We start from the raw sequence: 22,582 nt of genomic DNA on the forward strand, positions 1-22,582 counted from the left end.
GTTAGACATGATTGACAGCTCAGGAATAGACATTCAATTGTTCTTTTTTACAATTTTTTTTCTTTTTTTTTTTTTCATTTTCAAATAATAATTAACTAATAAATTCAGAGAACCAGTGACAGAATTTTGTACATTCATTGACCTTTGAGTTTCACTTGTGTTCTTACTACAATGTAGGTCATTAATGGCTTTTTTCTTGTATAAATATTTTTTAGGCTGTAATTTGGTTCAGAACACAGAGGCAACGATTGAGGTGACTGGATATGCAGGAGGGTCTGTGGTTCTGCCCTGCTCATGCTCTGAACTACTGACTAAACCTGAACAGATACGATGGGTGTATTTTGTAGAAAACACTTTTAAGGAAATTTACCCAAATGAAAAGACTGAGAGGCACAAGAACAGAGTCAAACTGTTGAATCAAACATCTCCAGGAAATCTCTCTCTACACATATCAGCACTGACCGCAGAGGACGAAGGATACTATTATTGTTCTGTGTCGTCTCAAAAAGTCTCCTACAGACTTCAAACAGTCTCCTACAGACTCCGTGTTGAAGGTAGTTTTGTTCTGTTGATGTTACTTTGATCATCATTACTATTGATTTTATGAAGAATCTACATATGTAGAGGAATGAGGTAAACTTGTAGGATGACATGCTGTCTGCATTGTTATATTATCACTGACAGTTACTCTCGGGACAGAGAAACCACACATCCATACATCCATCAGTTTATCAACACATCAACCTTCACACCAAACACAAGAACTTGAACCACCTCAACAACCACACCACACACCTCAATGTAAGTCATTTTCATTATACCACAATTACAATATTTTATCATTATCTTTCATCATTTTTAAAAGTTCCCTATGTAATTTTTTATTTTTTTATAAAAATTAACAAAATTTAAATAATGGGTCAATATAGCCCTTACAAAAAGTGTTTCTGTCTTACCCTGATTCACTATGGTAAGCCTATTATAAGTGTTTATATTTTAGAACTGTCTGGATGGATTTCACTGATTTCATCAAGTACAACATTTCAATCAACCAATCAGATTTGAGGGACAAGTTTCAGTCAAGTTTAGGCTACAACCAGGGTTAGGTGCTTCTACATCAGTGTTATTTACCTAAATGTATCTTATAGGGTTAGATTTAGGGGTAGGGTTATGGTTTGGATTACATTTTTTGACAGGAATGTTCCTGGATCAACAAAATATGTTGACACAGTTGGAGCTGAGGTGACGGATTACTGAATACACACCTGCCTAGCTCGACGTGATCATGTTAGCAGGCTAAGGAGCTATCTATCTATCTTAGATACTATCTAAAATATTAATAAAGAAAAGTTATATCATTATAAAGTTCTAAAGGTCAATCTACGGTGTCTTTTTTACAATATAGATGCTCCAGCACCAGCTATTGTAATTTGTGTCGAGTGTAAAAATAACGCGCAAAATCAAAACGAGACTTCATACCTTTTTAATAAAATAGCAATCGCGACATAAATCCAATCCGTGGCACTTGGGTAAAATGTCCACGAGTGTCCATTGAAAACAGTACTTTTTGTCCACAAAGGCGTTAAATCCATGAAATATTCATATATTATCCGTTGTTTGCATCACATTTCTTTTGAATGATCTGCTCTCCATCATCGTTCAAGAAATTATGCAACCTGAGCAGAGTTTATGTTGTAAAACTGTATATGATCACATATCTCACAAATAAATGAGCCTGCATCCAAAGTATAATTTTTAAAAATGCAGCAGTTTTAGTTATAATATCCAAGCAGTGCTGTCTGAGTTTTATATCCTCCCGCCATTGTCACTGTAGTAAATCTCACAAGCAAAACTTTTAGCCAATGCCACGATCCAACAACGCGTGTTGTTTATCTTCCACAACTGCCTCGAGTCTCGACCAATGCAGCGAGCCATAATATTGTATAATTGTATATATTATTATTTTATAATTGTATAAAATAATCCTGAAAAAAGCACAAACACGGCAGAGACGCCAAATTCAGCGGCTGGAGTTAGCTGAGGTAACATGACGGCTCAGACAGCAGCAGCAATTGTACCTGTCACTCAAGTGACCACGCCCTTAATTATGCAGAACTTTAAGGCTTAATATAATTTAAACAGATGAGTTATAAAAAATAAATTCACCCCCCTCAGAGTTGTCTTGAAGGGCAAAATTAGCTGTAAACATGTTTTTTTCTGCTGTAAAGTTGGGCATTTTAACATGGGACTCAATGAGAGTCTGCTCTCTTTTGGAGCCTGTCCCTAGTGGCCAGTCCATGAATCGCAGTTTAAGTCACTTCCGTATTGGCTTCAAGAGAAACTGGGGGAGGTTGCCGCTTGGTCTAACCTGGCAAAATCAGGACATGCCATACACACGTCACTCGCCTGTGTGTCTCTTCATATCCGTAAATAAAGAAAAGTTGCTCCGGCTACTTTGACACATGTACGGTGTGGAAGTGGCATAGGTTAGTTATCACAACCAGCAAGAAAGGTTGACATGGAGCATGCTAAATCTCTAACCTCGGAGGAATTAGAACAGAGGAGTCTATTGGCAAAAAGATAACGCGACAGAGCTTGTAATAGAATGAGAATCAACATGGACTTGGCTTTTCGGATTTTAAATGTTGTAAAAGCAATGAGGACATGCTGTTTTTTAATACTCAACAGGCGAGTAAGGTTAGGTATTTTATTGAACAGATAAATTGTAATATGTAGCTCTCTAACAGAGTTCATTGTAAAGCATTATCTATTGTAAAGGATCATATTAATTTGCACAGTCACAGAGCCAAAATACAACAAAACAATTATCTTACGCAAAATGCATGCAGTTTTGTTTCTAACCAGGAGTTAAATAGTATACATTTAATTGTGCGTGCAGCTTTTATTGTATCAAAGTGTGGAATATTTGTACTGCATTTCTGTTTTCTCAACAGATGATTTCATTTTGTTGGGGGTGATTCTCTCAGTACTATTACTGGCATTACTGGCATTTATCTACTGGAGATGCAGAGGTACGTGAACACAATCACACGTTCTTTACAGATATACTCGTAAATGACCAGCTGTGTACTCTTGAAACACTATAGAATAATAGGTACAAAACCAACGACTATTGAAAACATTTCTCTGATGACATTAAAACATTCTGGCTAAAATGTTTTATGTTGTAGGAGGCAGAAATGTGAAAAAGGTGACCAGGGATGAAGATGAACTAAATAGAGAACAAGACGTTATGGTCAGCACAAACTCACTATTGCACAATGGTTACGTAACTTATTGAATACTGTGTCAGAAATCACCCCATCTTTTCCTCTCTCTCTAGGATGACGTGACGTATTCTGCTGTAGTCTATGTTAAAACTGCAGCCACACCAGCTCACACAGAGAGTAACCCAGCTGATCACACCGAGTACGCCCCAATCAAAGTTAAACGCTAAACATCAAGAAAGAATATAGTCAATTTAATGGTGAGCCTTTTAAAGAGATTGAATCAACCATGATCATTTTATTATTGAGGGATTTGTGTAACCTCAGATTGAGAAGAAAACCTGTTCATTGTTTGGAGGTTCTTTCAGAATGATTGTATTTTAAAGCAGAACTAGACAATGAAGGAGTTGCATGTTTCTAGTTTCAGAAAGCTGAGCACTAATAGAGGAACAAAGAAATGAGTCATCAAAATGAGATCATTTGGTGAAAGCGCATGCACATGGTGTGACTCTATTCCCCCAAACCATAGTGTCGGATTTAGCAGTTGACATATTTAATGTTTAAATTTGCCATGAAATCATTATTGACCTCCATAGTGAACAATTCATCCATGTTTCCTAATTTTAAAACTTTTTTTTGAGCTTATTTCTAAAATGTAAATTCAAAATTTCTTATCTTTGTCTCCTAATGAAAACAACAGACTTGTCTCTGGTAAGAACTTCTTGAGTCATTTTGTCCTCATAAACCCCTCTTCCTTACAATCGACTGCAAGCTCGCATCCAGATCCGCCTCCATCCGATCAACAACCAATGGATAGAACCATGTCCCCTCCATCCATCCATCCATTTTTTTTTTTTTTTTTTTTACTTTTCCATTAATTCGTTTCACTCTTTCATAAGATGAATAAGTGACTTGTTTACCAATTCAGCCTCATTGTTTGGTTTTGTTTTCATTTTTTAGTTGTACTCTTAAATTTATTATTAGTATGGTATTATTACTGATATGTTATTATTGACAGAAACAGAGTTACTGTCCAAAGGCGAAAAAAAAGTATATTATAATAAAAGTAATAATAATACCCTATTTATTATAAATGGAAAATTATTTAATAAAATGACTAATTTTGTTTTTTAATCAAGTCACTTATATTTTTCACACCTCCCCACCATACATACATAAAATAAATAAAATAACTAACCTTTAATACTGTAATTTCATTTTAAATTTCTTATAATTACTTAATAATAACTGACTGAAGTTTATTACATAATTCTAGGGGTTTTACAGAATATAATACAATTTTATGCAACCTGAAAAGTCCAAAATGACGAAAGATCCCTTTTGTGCAAGGTAACAAGAAGCCAGCTGAAGATGCTTGCTGCGTCCCATTTCGAAGGCAGCATTTGTACACTCAAAAAAAAAATTTTTTTTTGATGCAACTTATTTCAACCTAACTGATTCAACACCATTGTATCAGGTTTCTGGTTCAAATTTAATTGCTTCGTGTTAAATTGACTTGAAACAATTACTTTTTGACTTAACTTGATGTTTTCATATTACAATAACATGTTTCAATCAAGTAAACTCAACCAGGACTCAATCAAACAGGACTTTCACTTCCCATCATGCTTTGCAAATGCAAATGGGCTGATCTGGGAAGGTAAATGTTGAAATAAAGTGTTATTTTAAGCAGTTTTTAGCAACATGAGAAAATGGAGAGACTTTTTAATGTTTACTTTGTTATTGTGGTATTTAAAAGTTCCTGTTATGTTAATAGTTTTGGGGTTACCATTGTGGTGAAGTGTAGAACATGTGCTTGGGTTGAGGACCTGCTAACAACAATTAAAGTTGTTTTAATAATAAAATCAGTTATTTTAGGCATGCCATAGATGGAATAAAACCATCTTCTGGCTCTTAACTACGCCTAACAATAAGAGTCTTCACAGAGTAAATAAACTAATCAATTAAACTGGATTACTTGTGATATAATTTCAGTTTGATATTAATTTTAGGATAATTAAACTTAATGGTTTTGGACAAAATTAAGAATGTTAACCTGATTCAACTAAATGGCATTGAGTTAACCTTATGTAATAAGTTTAAGTTGACTGAAATAAATAATATTAATTAAATGCAACATAACCAAGTGACGTGGAACCTGTTGACAAAAAAAAATTAAGTAAATCCAACGTATCATTTTTTTGAGTGTAGGCTGCATACGTCATCAAGGATGTTTTATTTAAGAAAAGTAACCATGATAAAATTTACTGTTATTCTTCTTGAGATGTAAAATACTGTCAATTCCTTCTTACTTTGCAATCAAATTGTTACTTTTCTTAAATGAGACGTACGCAGCTAACAAATGCGACCTCCAGTGGATGCAGCCTTTGAAATGAGACACACACACCCACTCCATACATGTAACAGGATCACTTATATTTCCACCTCCTAATTTGGATCAGGTGTTTATCATCTCTTCTGCCACCTACAAGACAACCGAGAGAAAAACGAAAACAAAAATAAATAAAAACACCCACACACAATAACAATGAACTAAAAAATTATTGATCACTTTTTATTAAATCAATCCTTTGTATAAGTTAAAATATGAGAACGTTGTATTAATTCGTTCTTATGATTTGAAAAATAAGTAGGCTAAAAGGCAGCCACAAAATTAAAACAGTGAAATTAAAACACAGGGACATATTAGCCTCATAAAATGTCATGTTTCAACGAATGATTAATAAAACATACTTGTGAGTTGACATCTTACTTTCCCGCATATCATTTTCAATGTAGGCCTACATAAAGTCTGGGGTGTAAAATTAGGAATATATATTTTGTTTTGAATCCAAAATACTTAATTTATGTCATTCGTGCATTAGGGATAGTTTGGGGGAAAAAATATAAATTAGCTAACATTGATAACGTGTGATTGTGATTTTGAACACATTCTTTCTCTGTTGAAGTGACCTGATCCATGACAGAGTGCCGAGTCCTTTTCTTTGAAAAGAGATGGCAGCAGAAGGATGGCAGCATTAACTATCTGGCCTAAAGACAAAGCCATATATACATCATTATAATTGCACTGAAAATTACAACAAAGTATGTTGATATATACACACCATTTCTCTGTCTCACATGAAGCCAATGTCAGCTTCAACATTTGTTTTAATTCTGTACTTGTTTTATTCTGTACAAAAAATGTACTCCGCCCTGTATTTTTTTTTTTTTTGTTCTTTTGAGCCTCTGCCTTATGAGGTCCAAATTTGGTCTCAGCTTTCTTGACTCCAAAGTGCGCTCCCTTAATAATCCCTAAAAAGATGACATCTTAGTTCATCGCAATCTCACAAAGCCCTGTTATTAAATCCTCTGTTATAATCAGAGGATTTGCCAGCATGCAGAATTCAGCACTGAACAAAAACTCAGACGTTATGAGCGGGGCAGTGGATGCTATCTTAAATGCATAAGATTGGACATTGTGTGCAAGAAATCAACACATATGTCTGTGATTGGCTATATTGGACAACGCTGCAAAAACATGTTATAAATAGAAACTGCGCCTGTAAATCATTTTTATTTGGTTTTATTTGTTCTTCTTGCTTTTGTCCAAAAGATGAATAACGTTTTATTTGTTTTTAGATGTTTTATTTTTGGATATTTCTATTTATATATAACCCAAAATAACTGAGCTGTATTATTTCAAACCGGATGTGTGTCACGAGGCTCAGTGCAAGTAGGCCTAGTCCATTAGGAGCAAAATATCTGCCTTTAACTCTTGCGCGCTGTTCGTTTGGGGTCTCCAGAGACCTCAGGCAACAAAATGTAATTTTGTTACCAAATATATATATATTTTTTTTGTTTTTAAACAAATGTAGTTTTACTCAGTTTATTAATGTTTTTACTCCACATTTGTGCGGTTTTTTTTTTTTTTTTTTTTTTTGGGAGAATTTATATTTTTTAGAAATAAATAAAAAAAGTAAATAGGTTTTTATACAAAAACAGCTTTTTATGTAAAATTCACTTTATAAAAGACCCACATTTCTAACTTTCATTCATGGGCATAGCATGGATAATTTGACATGGTTTAGTGTAAGATTTTTGCCCATCTTTTGGAAAATGCCGTTTTAAAAGTAAAAAATGATCCCTTTATCCAGTAGATGGCTGCAGAGCTCCACCATTTGCTATCTGACTAACAAAGACATCTTTTCACAAGGTTTTTTGCAGTTGGATTAATATCTACATATAATGAAATCACAATTATAACAAAAAAATAGCATTTTTTGTACTGAAAAAAAAAAAAAAAAAAAAAATATATATATATATATATATATATATATATATATATATATATATATATATATGTGTATATATATTATTTTTTTTTTTTTTCAATTATTGTTTCATTATGATTAGAATCAAACCTCAGTTACTAAATAAACAGAACAAAAATCAACTTAAATTAGTAAATATGGGACCTCACAGATAAGGTTTTAGATTAATCCCAGATGAAAATGCATGATTGAGCAGCAATTTGCACTGGCTTAAAATATGTCAGTGCTACTGTTTTGTCTCAAGATGCAAACTTTTGCATATTTTTTCCCCTAAGGCACGTTTATAAAAGCTACTTACTTGAATGTCCTCATTTAACTAAGGCCTAATCTGAAACTACCTTTATTGGGTACATTACTCACTGGATTGAGGTTGTATTATTACACCACTCACTGCCACACAAACAGAAAGAAATTAGCAAACAATGTTTTATTTTAGTATATATAATTATTTAATAAATTCACTTACCGTTAGATGTTTGTGAAGACTCCCCAAAAATAATGGACTCACTGTCGTCGAACTGAGGTTAAGGAGCTGGAAAAAAACAGCTCCAAACTATATTTGCGTAGGTAAGACCATTAAATGAGATCATTTCCCACCAATTAGAAAAATAACAAATAATACTTGATATTTTGTTTTGGCTATTTAAAATTGTTTTATGTATGCAAAATTACCGTCGATGTCTGTCAGACTTTCAAAGAAAACGCAGCCATCCTGTCAGCGCGCGCATTACTGAAGAAACACCTCAAAACTACATTTGGCGAACAACATCAGCAAAAAATTCAACAACTTAAGATAACTCATCCTGTTATATGTTATGCTAATTAAAATTGTTAAATTAGTTCAAACGTAATACTTGTGCTCTTGTAAAATTCTGGACACACACGACACCATCCGAAGACTTTGTGCATCGTTTGTCTTGGAGACACAAGACCGTTGCCTCTTGTTCTGCTGCCACCTGGTGGTCGTTTGAGCCCAGTACATTGTTAATTTGTGGCGTGTTCGAGCTGGATTGAAGTGGGGTTTTTTTTTTTTTTTTTGGTTTGTTTTGGTTTGTTTATTGTATTTTTCTTATTTGTATTATTTGGTTTCGTTGTAAGTTGATTTGGTGTTTTGAATTATGTTATTGGGGTTGATTGGATATTATTTCTTAGTCTTTACATTGATATTGCTCAGTTAAAGAACTGAGAATTTATGCTTTATCTTATGGTGTATTATGTTGTGTTGGTTTAAAGTAGTCAATGTATAATTTTGTTGTTTGTTGGTTTGATTGGATTGTTTAAATGTATTGGTTCATGTTTTTGAACTGTATGAAATATTTGGTGCAAAGATATAACATCAAAAAAAGTATCTGCCTCTAGTTGTGTTTGTGTGTGTGTGTGTGCGCTTTGTTTCTTTTTTTGTATTGTTGTTCATTATTATCTTTATTGTTACTGTTATTGGCTCCACTTCGTGCTCACTACTGCACAGACTCGAGACTCAAAAAGTTGGACCACATTAGCACACTGACGGCTTCAGTTACTACAATGGAAGAGAGTGAAGGTGCGTCGTCCATATCTATTTTTACAGTCTGTGGTGTTTCTACTGAGCGCTTACAGGACATTTTATTTTATAAACTCATATTTATTGTATATTATTTTTACAGTTAAAAAGAATTTGAAAGCACTGAATAAAACTAGTGAGACTGACATAATATATAGCTATAGCTTTATCAAAAGCAAAGTGTTGATATAAAAAAGTCGCCTATGAGCACGCTCTCAAATGAAATAAGGCTTAAAAACAACAATAAAAAGTATTAAATTATAATTGTCCCACTATCACGTGCAGGGGTGGCATTTTGCTCCTATGAATGGGTCATAGAACTACAAAAAGAGTTTTAAATTCATGATTTAATATTAATGTCTCTTACTGAAATATGTAGTAGAAAACCCATAAAAGATTTACATTATTAAAAAAAATCCATGTCATATTTGGAGAATGGGGGCACCATTTTGTTTAGGTACACAGTGCGTCCCATATCGGTGACGTCCAATGGTTGCTCTCGGTGAGCTACTGACACTACCCTGTAGAGGTCTGCATTACCGCGGGACCCGATAAGATTTCTTGCTGCGCGGGATTAAATTTTGAATGAAAGTTGGATTGCAGTCGGTAACTTTAGTGTACTTTAGGCGGGAGCGGGCGGTCTGACAATAACCCGGTGGCTCCCGAGATGCTTTGACATCAGTGCATCTGTGCTTGAACTTGAAGTGAACAAAACTTTCTGCAGTGGTGGCGTTCACACAGTCCCAGTTCCCTGTCCTGAGAAACCTGGCAAGATATGTTCTTTGCATTAGAGGTCTGCGCGAGTGCACCTTCAGAGATCATTCAACCTTTGTGATCGGATTTTGAAGGAGAGACTTTCTGAAACGGTCGTCAGTCAGCGTCATTCTGTTCTTGCGTGGATGTTAAAGAAGATTTCATTTTGCAGTATAGGCTATCTAGTAAGCCAACAGTTTTAGTTTATGTAATTTTGGCATAGCCTATAGTTTTGAGGGACATGTTGAAGGCTATTTAATTTGGCCTATTTTTCTCTGTGACATTTTTTTCTTTGACATTTTTTAGGGTGTTGACAACATCATAGACAAATACAAATCTTGTAATGCAACATTTTATATTTGTTATCCCCAATCACTCTCTTTCTTTAGGGGAAGTTTAAACGCGAGATTCTGGAAACAATCTTTAGCGGGACTCGTCGGGTCGGGAAGAAAATCACTATATGCGGATAGCGGGTGAACACAGAGTGAATTTTTGGCGGGAGCAGGACGAAAAAAACAGTCCCACGCAGACCTCTACTACCCTGTTGCTATTTTTACCACAATACAGAGATGTATCATGAAACAGGAAGTTAGAGTTTCTAAAAAGAGCTAACAGGAACCAAAAAAAGAAAAAGAAAAAAGACAGAGCCCACACAAAACAGAGTCGTGCCATTAGTGAGTGAGAACCAGCCATGAGGGACCATTTATATCTTTTCCTTTTTATGACTGAATTTAGTACTGGTAAGTTAAGACTTTTATTGATTTATCTTTTAGTTTATGAGGAACTGGTGTGAGATCAGTGTATTAAGTGGTTGTAGTTATTTAAAACATCAGTTAAAAAATTAAAACATCTAAAAACAACTTTTAAAAAATAAAGCAGCATAAAGCATCTTTTAAGAAAACTGTATTTTGTAGTTTTTCTAAGATAGGACTGTGTCTGTTCACACGTGCAGAACGTTGAATTAATTTGTCAATGGCAGAGATATTCAAACTGAAATGGTCTTTGAATTCCTAAAGGATGAAACAGACATTGTGGTTGTTGTATCATAAATCAGGAGGGCAGCTTCTTCTTCTTCTTCTTTTTTTTTTAAATAGTGAAATAATGCATACAGAAAATAAAAATTGTATTTGTGTACACAAATGAAAGAGAAATAAATAAAACAACATTGTCTTTCTGTGTTCATTAAAAGTTGCTAAGGTTTGAATGAAGGCCCTCATAACATTTTCAAAATCATGTTAATTTACATTAACATAATTTACATTGAATTAAACTACATGTTGCTGATCAAAAATCCTTCAGAGAATAAGTTGTTGATATTAAATGTCCAGTTCCTTCAAAGAGAATTACAGTGAGATCTAATAAACACAATAAAGTGCTGCTCATGAACAGAAACCTGAAGGCTCTTCTCAGCTTTTTTCCTGATTATTATATATTCCAGTAAAGCCCATTTGTAAGTTTTTGACAAGCTCTCTTGTTTGCAGGCTGTATTCTTTCAAATGAGCTGCAGATAATAGAAATAACAGGTTACACAGGTGGTTCAGTGGTGCTGCCCTGCTCCTGCGCTCATCCTCAGTCTACAGCCAAGACATTCACATGGCAGTTTTTTGGCAATGGAGAACGATGGATTCCAGTATTTGAGGATGAGAAGTACAGCGGCAGACGTGTGCTGTTTAATCAAAGTTCTCCACAAAATCTGTCTCTTCTCATTTCTGGCCTCAGAAAGGAAGATGAAGGGTACTATAAGTGTAAGACTGAACAATATACATACATTCATTTAACAGTGAAGGGTAAGTGATGCTTCTTCTAGAAATATGAATCGCTCTTGTTAGACATGATTGACAGCTCAGGAATAGACATTCAATTGTTCTTTTTTACAATATATTTTTTTTTTTTTTCATTTTCAAAAAATAATTAACTAATAAATTCAGAGAACCAGTGACAGACTTTAAATTGTACATTCATTGACCTTTGAGTTTCACTTGTGGTCTTACTACAGTGTAGGTCATTAATGGCTTTTTTCTTGTATAAATATTTTTTTAGGCTGTAATTTGGTTCAGAGCACAGAGACATTGAATGAGGTGACTGGATATGCAGGAGGGTCTGTGGTTCTGCCCTGCTCATGCTCTGAACTACTGGCTAAACCTGAACAGATACAATGGGTGTATTTTGTAGAAAACACTTATAAGGAAATTTACCCAAATGAAAAGACTGAGAGCCACAAGAACAGAGTCAAACTGTTAAATCAAACATCTCCAGGAAATCTCTCTCTACACATATCAGCACTGACCGCAGAGGACGAAGGAGACTATTATTGTTCTGTCTCGTCTCAAACAGTCTCCTACAGACTTCGTGTTGAAGGTAGTTTTGTTCTGTTGATGTTACTTTGATCATCATTACTATTGTTTTTATGAAGAATCTACATATTTAGAGGAATGAGGTAAACTTGTAGGATGACATGCTGTCTGCATTGTTATAGTATCATTGACAGTTACTCTCGGGACAGAGAAACCACACATCCATACATCCATCAGTTTATCAACACATCAACCTTCACACCAAACACAAGAACTTCCACCACCTCAACAACCACACCACACACCTCAATGTAAGTCATTTTTTATTATACCACAATTACAATATTTTATCATTATCTTTCATCATTTTTAAAAGTTCCCTATGTAATTTTTTATTTATTTATTTTTTATAAAAATTAACAATTTAAATAATGCGTCAATATAGCCCTTACAAAAAGTGTTTCTGTCTTACCCTGATTCACTATGGTAAGCCTATTATAAGTGTTTATATTTTAGAACTGTCTGGATGGATTTCACTGATTTCATCAAGTACAACATTTCAATCAACCAATCAGATTTGAGGGACAAGTTTCAGTCAAGTTTAGGCTACAACCTTTAACTTATACATAACTTATAGGGTCAGGTTTAGGGGAAGGGTTATGGTTTGGATTAAATTTTTCGACAGGAATGTTGCTGGATCAACAAAACACAGGAACGCGTCTAACCTGGCAAAATCAGGACGTGCCATACACAAGTCACTCGCCTGTGTGTGTCTCTTCATATCCGTAAAGAAAAGAAAAAAGAAAAGTTAAAAGGAAAGTTGCTCCGGCTATTTTGACACATGTACGGTGTGGGAGTGGCATAGGTTAGTTGTCACAAAAAGAATGAGAAAATTAACACGGGCTTGGCTTTTCGAATTTGAAATGTTGTAAAAGCAATGAAGAGATGTCGTTTTTAATACTCAACAGGTGAGTAAGGTTAGGTATTTTATTGAACAGATAAATTGTAATATGTAGCTCTCTAACAGAGTTCATTGTAAAGCATTTTCTATTGTAAAAGATATTAATTTGCACAGTCACACAGAACCAAAATACAATAAAACAATTATCTTACACAAAATGCATGCAGTTTTGTTTCTAACCAGAAGTTAAATAGTGTACATTTAATTGTGCACGCAGCTTTTATTGTATCAAAGTGTGGAATATTTGTACTGCATTTCTGTTTTTTTTCACAGGTGTTTTCATTTTGTTGGGGGTGATTCTCTCAGTACTATTACTGGCATTACTGGCATTTACCTACTGGAGATGCAGAGGTACGTGAACACAATCACACGTTCTTTACAGATATACTCGTAAATGACCAGCTGTGTACTCTTGAAACACTATAGAATAATAGGTACAAAACCAACGACTATTGAAAACATTTCTCTGATGACATTAAAACATTCTGGCTAAAATGTTTTATGTTGTAGGAGGCAGAAATGTGAAAAAGGTGACCAGGGATGAAGAAGAACTAAATAGAGAACAAGACGTTATGGTCAGCACAAACTCACTATTGCACAATGGTTACGTAACTTATTGAATACTGTGTCAGCAATCACCCCATCTTTTCCTCTCTCTCCAGGATGACGTGACGTATTCTGCTGTAGTCCATGTTAAAACTGCAGCCACACCAGCTCACATAGAGCGAGACCTAGCAGAGCACACCGAGTACGCCCCAATCAAATTTAAACGCTAAACGTCAAGAAAGAATATAATCAATTTAATGGTGAGCATTTTATAGAGAATGAAACAACCATGTACATTTTATTATTGAGGGATTTGTGTAACCTCAGATTGAGAAGAAAACCTGTTCATTGTTTGGAGGTTCTTTCAGAATTTATTTTAAAGCAGGACTAGAGAATTAAGGAGTTGCATGTTTCTAGTTTCAGAAAGCTGAGCACTAATAGAGGAACAAAGAAATGAGTCACACCGTGTGCATGCACTTTCACCAAATTTGGTGAAAGTGCATACACACGGTGTGACTCATTTCTCACAAAACATAGTGTCGGATTTAGCAGTTGACATATTTAATGTTTAAATTTGCCATGAAATGATTATTGATCTCATAGTGAACAAGTCATCCATATGTTTCATATTTTAAAACTTTTTTCTAAAATGTAAATTCAAAATTTCTTAACTTTGTCTTAACTTCTAATGAAAACAGTAGACTTCTCTCTGGTAAAAACTTTGAGTCATTTTGTCCTCATAAACCCCTCTTCCTTACAATCGACTGCAAGCTCGCATCCAGATCCGCCTCCATCCGATCAACAACCAATGGATAGAACCATGTCCCCTCCATCCATTTTTTTTTCTTCTTACTTTTCCATTACATTTACATTTAGTCATTTAGCAGACGCTTTTCTCCAAAGCGACTTACAAATGAGAATAGTAGAAGCAATCAAATCAACATGAGTACAACAGTATGTAAGTGCCGTGTCAAGTCAGTTTCATCGGTAAAGTGCTCGTAGCAAGGTTGTTGTTTTTTTTTTTTTTTTTAAAATATATACGCACATATATGGAGAAAGAATAGAAAATCGAAAAAAGAAAAGTAAAACATAAATAAAGAAAGTGCTATATTACTGGGTCAAGTGTTGACGAAAAAGATATGTCTTTAGCAGTTTTTTGAAAATAGCTAAAGACTCGGCTGCTCGGATAGAGCGTGGTAGGTCATTCCACCAACCAGGAACAGACCCGGAGAAAGTCAGTGAGAGTGATTTTGTGCCCCTTTGGGATGGCACCACAAGACGCCGTTCACTTGCAGAACGCAAGCTTCTGCAGGGCGCATAAGTCTGAAGTAGTGAGTTTAGGTATAGTGGTGCAGAGCCAGTGGATGTTCTGTAGGCAAACATCAGAGCCTTGAATTGGATGCGAGCAGCAATTGGCAGCCAATGCAAACTGATGAAGAGAGGTGTGACATGCGCTCTCTTCGGTTCGTTAAAGACCAGTCTTGCTGCAGCATTCTGAATCAGTTGTAGAGGCTTGACAGTGCATGCTAGAAGGCCTGCCAAGAGAGCATTACAATAGCCCAGTCTGGATAGAACAAGAGCTTGGACAAAAATTTGTGTGGAAAGCTCCGATAGGAAGGGTCTAATCTTCCTAATGTTGTACAGAGCAAATCTGCAGGACCGGGCCGTTGTAGCGATATGATCTGTGAAGCTTAAACAATCATCCATCACCACGCCGAGGTTCCTGGCCGTCCTGGAAGGAGTAATGGTTGACGACCCAAGTTGAATGGAAAGGTTGTGATGAAGTGTTGGGGTGGCATCGACCACAAGCAGTTCTGTTTTTGCAAGGTTGAGTTGAAGGTGGTGGTCCTTCATCCAGGCAGAAATGGCTGTCAGGCAGGCTGCGATGCGTCCAGCAACTGTCGGATCATCTGGTTTGAATGAGAGGTAGAGTTTAATTCGTTTCACTCTTTCATAAGATGAATAAGTGACTTGTTTACCAATTCAGCCTCATTGTTTATTTTTGTTTTCATTTTTTAGTTGTACTCTTAAACACCAGCATTGAGTTCTCTTTTGCTCTTAACGCACCATAACGCACACAAATTATGCCAAAATGTCCATTTTGTTGAGTGTTTTTCAATAAGAGTAACCCACCATTCAAGAAATTGCCGCTAATTTGAAAGTGAAAGTCGGCCTTTCCGTAACAAAACATTGAAAGCTCAGCCAAACAGCTGATCATAGCTGTACAGGGCGGTTTTTATTTTTCATGTCAAAAACATTCCTCGTCGCGGAGAGCGCAGTTCATGCAAAGACTATAGTCTTAAAGGGACTTTGGTTCATGGTTGCATAGCAATGATAGACGCCACGGGAGCGCACGCGCTTTGGAAACAAGGAGAAAGCGACGTGGCCGCGCTTTCCACGCGTTTTTAGACGCGATATGTGGAACGGCCCCATAAAAAAAAAAAAAGGTAGAGGCCCCGCACCCCGGTGTCACCGGTGTTGTCACATGTCGATTAACCGGTGGGAAAATTTTCTCACCGTCACATTCCTAGTATGGTATTATTACTGATTAAAGTTGTTTTAATAATAAAATCAGTTATTTTAGGCATGCCATAGATGGAATAAAACCATCTTCTGGCTCTTAACTACGCCTAACAATAAGAGTCTTCACAGAGTAAATAAACTAATCAATTAAACTGGATTACTTGTAATATAATTTCAGTTTGATATTAATTTTAGGATAATTAAGAATGTTAACCTGATTCAACTAAATGGCATTGAGTTAACCTTATGTAATAAGTTTAAGTTGACTGAAATAAATAATATTAATTAAATGCAACATAATCAAGTTACGTGGAACCTGTTGACAAAAAAAATTAAGTAAATCCAACGTATCATGTTTTTGAGTGTAGGCTGCATACGTCATCAAGGATGTTTTATTTAAGAAAAGTAACCATGATAAAATTGACTGTTATTCTTCCTGAGATGTAAAATACTGTCATTTCTTTCTTAAATGAGACGTACGCAGCTAACAAATGTGACTTCCAGTGGATGAGACACACACACCATACATGTAACAGGATCACTTATATTTCCACCTCCTAATTTGGATCAGGTGTTTATCATCTCTTCTGCCACCTACAAGACAACCGAGAGAAAAACGAAAATAAAAATAAATAAAAACACCCACACACAATAACAATGAACTAAAAAATTATTGATCACTTTTTATTAAATCAATCCTTTGTATAAGTTAAAATATGAGAACATTGGATTAATTCGTTCTTATGATCTGAAAAATAAGTAGGCTAAAAGGCAGCCACAAAATGAATTAAAACAGTGAAATTAAAACACAGGGACATATTAGCCTAATAAAATGTCATGTTTCAACGAATGATTAATAAAACATACTTGTGAGTTGACATCTTACTTTCCCGCATATCATGCGCGGGGCTCATTTTCAATGTAGGCCTACATAAAGTCTGGGGTGTAAAATTAGAAATATATATATTTTGTTTTGAAGCCAAAATACTTAATTTATGTCATTCATACATTAGTTGTTTTGGCATTAGGGATGGTTTGGGGGAAAAAATATAAATTAGCTAACATTGATAACGTGTGATTGAGATTTTGAACACATTCTTTCTCTGTTGAAGTGACCTGATCCATGACAGAGTGCCGAGTCCTTTTCTTTGAAAAGAGATGGCAGCAGAAGGATGGCAGCATTAACTATCTGGCCTAAAGACAAAGCCATATATGCATCATTATAATTGCACTGAAAATTACAACAAATAAAGTATCTTGATATATACACACCATTTCTCTGTCTCACATGAAGCCAATGTCAGCTTCAACATTTGTTTTAATTCTGTATTTTGGGCCTTTGGTTTGAGGACAGATTTGTCAGTGTCAATATGTGTGAAGTTGTTCATTTTTTTCCAGAAGCCGATAAATAAAAAAAGAAAAGTGGAGATGCAGAGTCATGCATTACAAGTGAAGGGAGCGGGAAGAAACACCTCAAAACTACATTTGGCAAACAACATCAGCAAACAATTCAACAACTTAAGATAACTCATCCTGTTATATGTTAAGCTAATTAAAATGTTAAATTAGTTCAAACGTAATACTTTACTTGTGCTCTTGTAAAATTCTGGACACACACGACACCATTACCGCGCAAAAAAGCTGCAAGGAGGGGAAGGAGAAGAACCTCCAAAAAGAATCACTTGGTCGATTCATGGCTTCGAGAATTGAGAATCGACTCCAAACTAAGAATGAAATCACTGTAAGCAACGTCTGTCATTCCGTGCGTGACATGATTTATTTCAATCACTAAACTATTATCAAAAGAACCATAACAGTGACTATGGACTAGGTGCACAAGATGGCGCCGGTGAGCTGCAGCGATGCGACTGTGCGCATGGTCACTTCCGCTCGTGCCCTTCTGGTCTTAGCGACGCTTGCATTTGGTGCAAGAAGAAACTTAAACATGAAACTTGGCTAGATATAATAATTTTTTTAATGAGAAGATGGTGATAGAGACGAAAGAAAACATCCTTGTTATATTATTGTGTAACTACGTCTGTGTGGTAATTCAACGAGGTACGGAGATACGTTCAATCTTTTTCCTGTTGATTATGCGGTGATCCACAGGGATCTCTTTATCCATACAAAACACTAAAGAGTGTAATGTATATCTCCTGATTTTGTTCCGACAGCTGGGGGACTAAATGGCTCAAAAACTGCCTTCTCTTTCTGCGTGGAACAACACTCGGCCTTCATGAAGATCTAATGTTTGCTATTGTCAACTGAAGCATCAATCCTCATCAGAGATATAAATAAACATGGGAATATGATATGGACTTAAGTAACTTTATTTGGTAACATTATTATCGCTAACTGTATTATTTAGTAGCCAATGTAATTTAAATTCTCAGTGTTTGTATTTCACCTGTGCGTTTCTATTAATGACTAGTTCAAGTGAGAGGAGTAAAGAGCATCTGTTGCATAAATCATTAGGCTATCTGTCTCGTCTAAGCAGCAAAAGACGTATTTTACTACGAGTAAAAAACGTACCTATATTAAACTGTTTGCGATTAATATACATTGTTAACTGTAGCACAATCTTTCACAGCCCTTGTTTTTATCTAAAAAGATAATTGATGCAAAGAAATCGTAAAATATGTAGTGATCATATTGATGGAGCAATTGATGTAGGTAAGTGAAAGTATATGCTCAGAATTGAAATTGAAATAGTATTTATGGAAATAAATTTATCACAGGGCAAACGTGTGAATGTTCACAAGGCATTTTATGCAGACAACTCTATAATCGTAGTTGTATATTTACAGGCATTATTGTCATAGAAAATTTTGTACATTTTAAAGTAAAATGAATCAATCTGGTGCACTTTGAGAGTTCAAAATGAAGATCTCCTACCTATATTCAGTGTGCAAATTGTACCTGAACTTTAAAGGGGACTCGAGCCTCTTTTCATGTGACAATTTTGCTTTGAGCATTTCAGATTGATCCACACACTGATCAACACTGGAGCTTTTTTAAGGATTAGTTCACTTTCAAATGAAAATTAGCCCAAGCTTAACTCACCCTCAAGCCATCCTAGGTGTATATGACTTTCTTGCTCCTGATTAACATAATCGGAGAAATATTAATAAATATCCTGACACATCCGGGCTTTATAATGACAGTGAATAGGGTTCACGAGTATGAGCTGAAGAAAAAGCTTCCATCCTCATCCATCCATCATAAATATGTGCTCCACACGGCTCGGGGGGTTAATAAAGGCATTCTGAAGCGAAGCGATGCATTTGTGTAAAAAAATATCCATAATTAAACAAGTTATGAAGTCAAATGTCGAGCTTCTGCCAGAACGCCTTCCGTATTCAACGTACACAGAAAGTGCTGCACCCGATGTTTTGAAGTTCCTGGGCCAGTGGAACGACAAAACAGAGACACTGGGCACATTTATTGGTAGAAATAGACAGGGTTTGATACTTCTCTTAATTTAGTGGTTAGGTGTTTCCTTCAGGGCTGCCTGAGTTAGGTAAGTAGAGTGGCCTGTTCCTCTGTTTTGTCTCACTTGCCGTTTCAGCAGACACCACGGTTTCACTTATTTCTTTTGTTTAGCTGAGCATTTTGTGACTTTGCATATTCTCACAACACAAATCAGAGAGACTTTGTTACTTTGTTTCCATTTGAGTGTTTCCTATTAGACTGATGCTATTTTTACTGTGACCCACGTAGAATAAGCTCACTGGAAACTCTTTACATTTGAAACAATACAGTATTGTTTTGTTGATTTTACATAATGGAGCACATTTTATTTTCTAAGTATTGCAAATAAAATGTTCAAAGCAAATGTGTCATAACCCATTCATGATACCTCATGAATAGACTTAACTTTTGTTACTTTACTTAACGCAGACAAAGACCACTTATAAATATTAAGACCACATTATAAAGCTTTTTAGATGTTTAAAAGAAGACTTTGTTTTCATCACTTTAAGCAGTTAAAGACCACTCATAAGATGTAGTATGATACTGTGCAGATCTTAAGTAAACAACGTCAAGAAAGTAAAATATATGAAATTATGGGATATATAAACAATTATAAATCATCACACTCTCAATCGTTATAACCACAAGTAGTAAAGTAATTTAATGCATTGTAACCGTTTTTATGATTATTTATCAGACGATACAACATTATAATGGTGTTTATAAGGCATTATAATGCATTATAAATTACAGTCTTCATAGAAAGTGTGACCGATTTTTCTTTTTATTGGTGGCATTTTAGCCTATTTAATTTAAATATCATCTATATGTTAGTCAGAAGAAGAAAACGCACTTTATGATTTATAAGCTGTTTTCCTCATGGGGACCGATTTTTTTTCCCCCACAATGTCAAAAAATGCAGGTTTTACTATCTATTGGACATTTGGTCTCCACATCAAAAGGAATATCTGGAACACACACACAAATACTACACATTTTGTACATTCTCTGCCGTTTCGCTCCTTGTATGTACTGATGTGTGTTGGAATATTGCTTTTGGAAAGCTGAACATCAGTTCATTGTACATGAATCGCTGGAATTTTTATTCTCAGTACATTATCAGTTTATGTGGGTTTATATAATCTTTCAAAATGTTGTTTATCTTAATTTCAGACAAGATTAAAGACCCCATGAGCACTTGCTCTAAATGCTTCAATTCAGTGCTGTTCAGTCCAAAGTCTGTTTGAAATTATTACACAAGTGTCTTTTTTCTGTCTGTAAGATTATGGGAAGGATCGTTTAGTTAACGTGACCGTAATTACAGGCAAAATATCATTTATTTCCAGTTTCTGTGGTTTCCAATCGGAATAAATCCAGATTCAGAGATAATGAGCTGTTTATTTATTTGCAGCCATTCTTTGTGTGATACGAATCAGTGTGTGTTCAGGGTCTGATCTGAAGCTTTTACTGCAGGCCTGTTTAACAGCCTGAATGTCATTTTTGCAGTAACACTTTATTTTGATTGTCCCTTTTGACATTCTGTTGACAATAATTAACTTTGCAACTACATGTCTACTAACTCTCAGAGTATTAGTAGACTGTCTGCTTAATATCTGCTGTTTATTTTGATGGCCCTCCAACAGACTATGACAACAGACTAATCATAATCCTGCCAGTCTACTAATACTCTATACATAATACTCTAATTACTTATAGTCAACAGAATATGTTAAAGGGACCATCAAAATAAAATCTAAATAAAGTGAAAACATTTTGGCTTCTGTATGTGTCAAAAAATATACTTTCATTATTTCATTACCACTATATACTTTATGGTGGTTTACACACCCTGGCGGCACACATGATGAAGCAAACAAATAAAAAGTCAGCTGGATCCAGATCACAAACTTTGTTGCAGTAATTTCCTGTTATCACTGTGAAGCTGCTTTGAAACAATCTGTATTGTAAAAAGCGCTATATAAATAAATAAGTAAATCTGAACACTAGGATAATTATAAAGTTACAATCACTGTAGCTTTCAACATTATCAGTGGTAAAAGTAAAGATTCTCAAATCCTTTAAAGCAGACAAAGTTACATGTTTAAAAATACAAACAGTAGAATGGAAAAACATACTTTATAGAAAAACTTAACTGTAACAAACAAAGCACTGCTGTGAAGAAGAGGCTGTAAAAGCCTTTCTTGTAGTAAGAGGTTATGCACCGGTGTGCGGAAGTGGCAGGGTTAAAGCCTTTCTTCCAGATCAACAGTTACCTTTCTGTCAACACATTGTTAAACATGAGTGGAATACCAACACTAAAACCAGCTGACAGGAAACTGAAACATATTCCCCTCAATGCGTGTTTAAACAATAACACCTAGATTGTACATTAGGATACTTTAATATAAAGTTCACCACAATTCAGTTCAGTTTATAAGCTGTCAGATGAGACCAAACATGACATAGTTGCATGTTAGAAAATACTAGTAGATAAATATATAATGTAAAGCACATGTGTCCTGTGAAGCAAAGGGTACAGATGTGTCTTAACACCCTACTAAAAGGGATCGTTCACCCAAAAATGACGATTCTGTCATCATTTACTTGCTTTAAATGCACATTGCCCATCGTGCACAGTTGTCCTAAAGCAACCAGGGTGGTGAACGAAGAGTAAAATGAGAACAGGAAATAGTTGTACACATACAAACAGTAGTATTACCTACAGTGTGCTTTTTAACTCTGCATATGAACCAAAACAGAAAACGTTATCAGAACCACCATATAAAAACAATCCAATCTTTATCAAGATAAATACTTACCATACACCATAATAAACTCACTGCATCAATGCACTTCCAACAAAGGATATGTGCACACATTTACATAGCTAATGCTGACAACAATAACTCAAGATGGAAATTTGAAAAAAA

The 22,582-nt window shown here is 35.2% G+C and overlaps 1 protein-coding gene across 19 annotated transcripts in view; it reads left to right on the forward strand.

Annotated features, from left to right (window-relative positions):
• The window catches only part of LOC127510861 (polymeric immunoglobulin receptor-like), a 75,380-nt gene extending 55,367 nt beyond the window's left edge, over positions 1–20,013 (forward strand). For 2 of the 19 annotated variants that reach the window (XM_051890969.1, XM_051890964.1), the window contains 6 exons: positions 216–253; positions 11,933–12,212; positions 12,331–12,459; positions 13,383–13,460; positions 13,620–13,684; positions 13,772–14,344. In XM_051890969.1, coding sequence (XP_051746929.1) covers positions 216–253; positions 11,933–12,212; positions 12,331–12,459; positions 13,383–13,460; positions 13,620–13,684; positions 13,772–13,885 — 704 coding nt within the window. In that variant the 3' untranslated portion in view covers positions 13,886–14,344. The other 17 variants (XR_007929772.1, XM_051890967.1, XM_051890966.1 and 14 more) reach the window with 17 other exon arrangements.
• The last annotated feature ends 2,569 nt before the right edge of the window (positions 20,014–22,582 follow it).

This window comes from Ctenopharyngodon idella, chromosome 4 (assembly GCF_019924925.1).
Source record: "Ctenopharyngodon idella isolate HZGC_01 chromosome 4, HZGC01, whole genome shotgun sequence".
Classification (NCBI taxonomy): domain Eukaryota; kingdom Metazoa; phylum Chordata; class Actinopteri; order Cypriniformes; family Xenocyprididae; genus Ctenopharyngodon; species Ctenopharyngodon idella.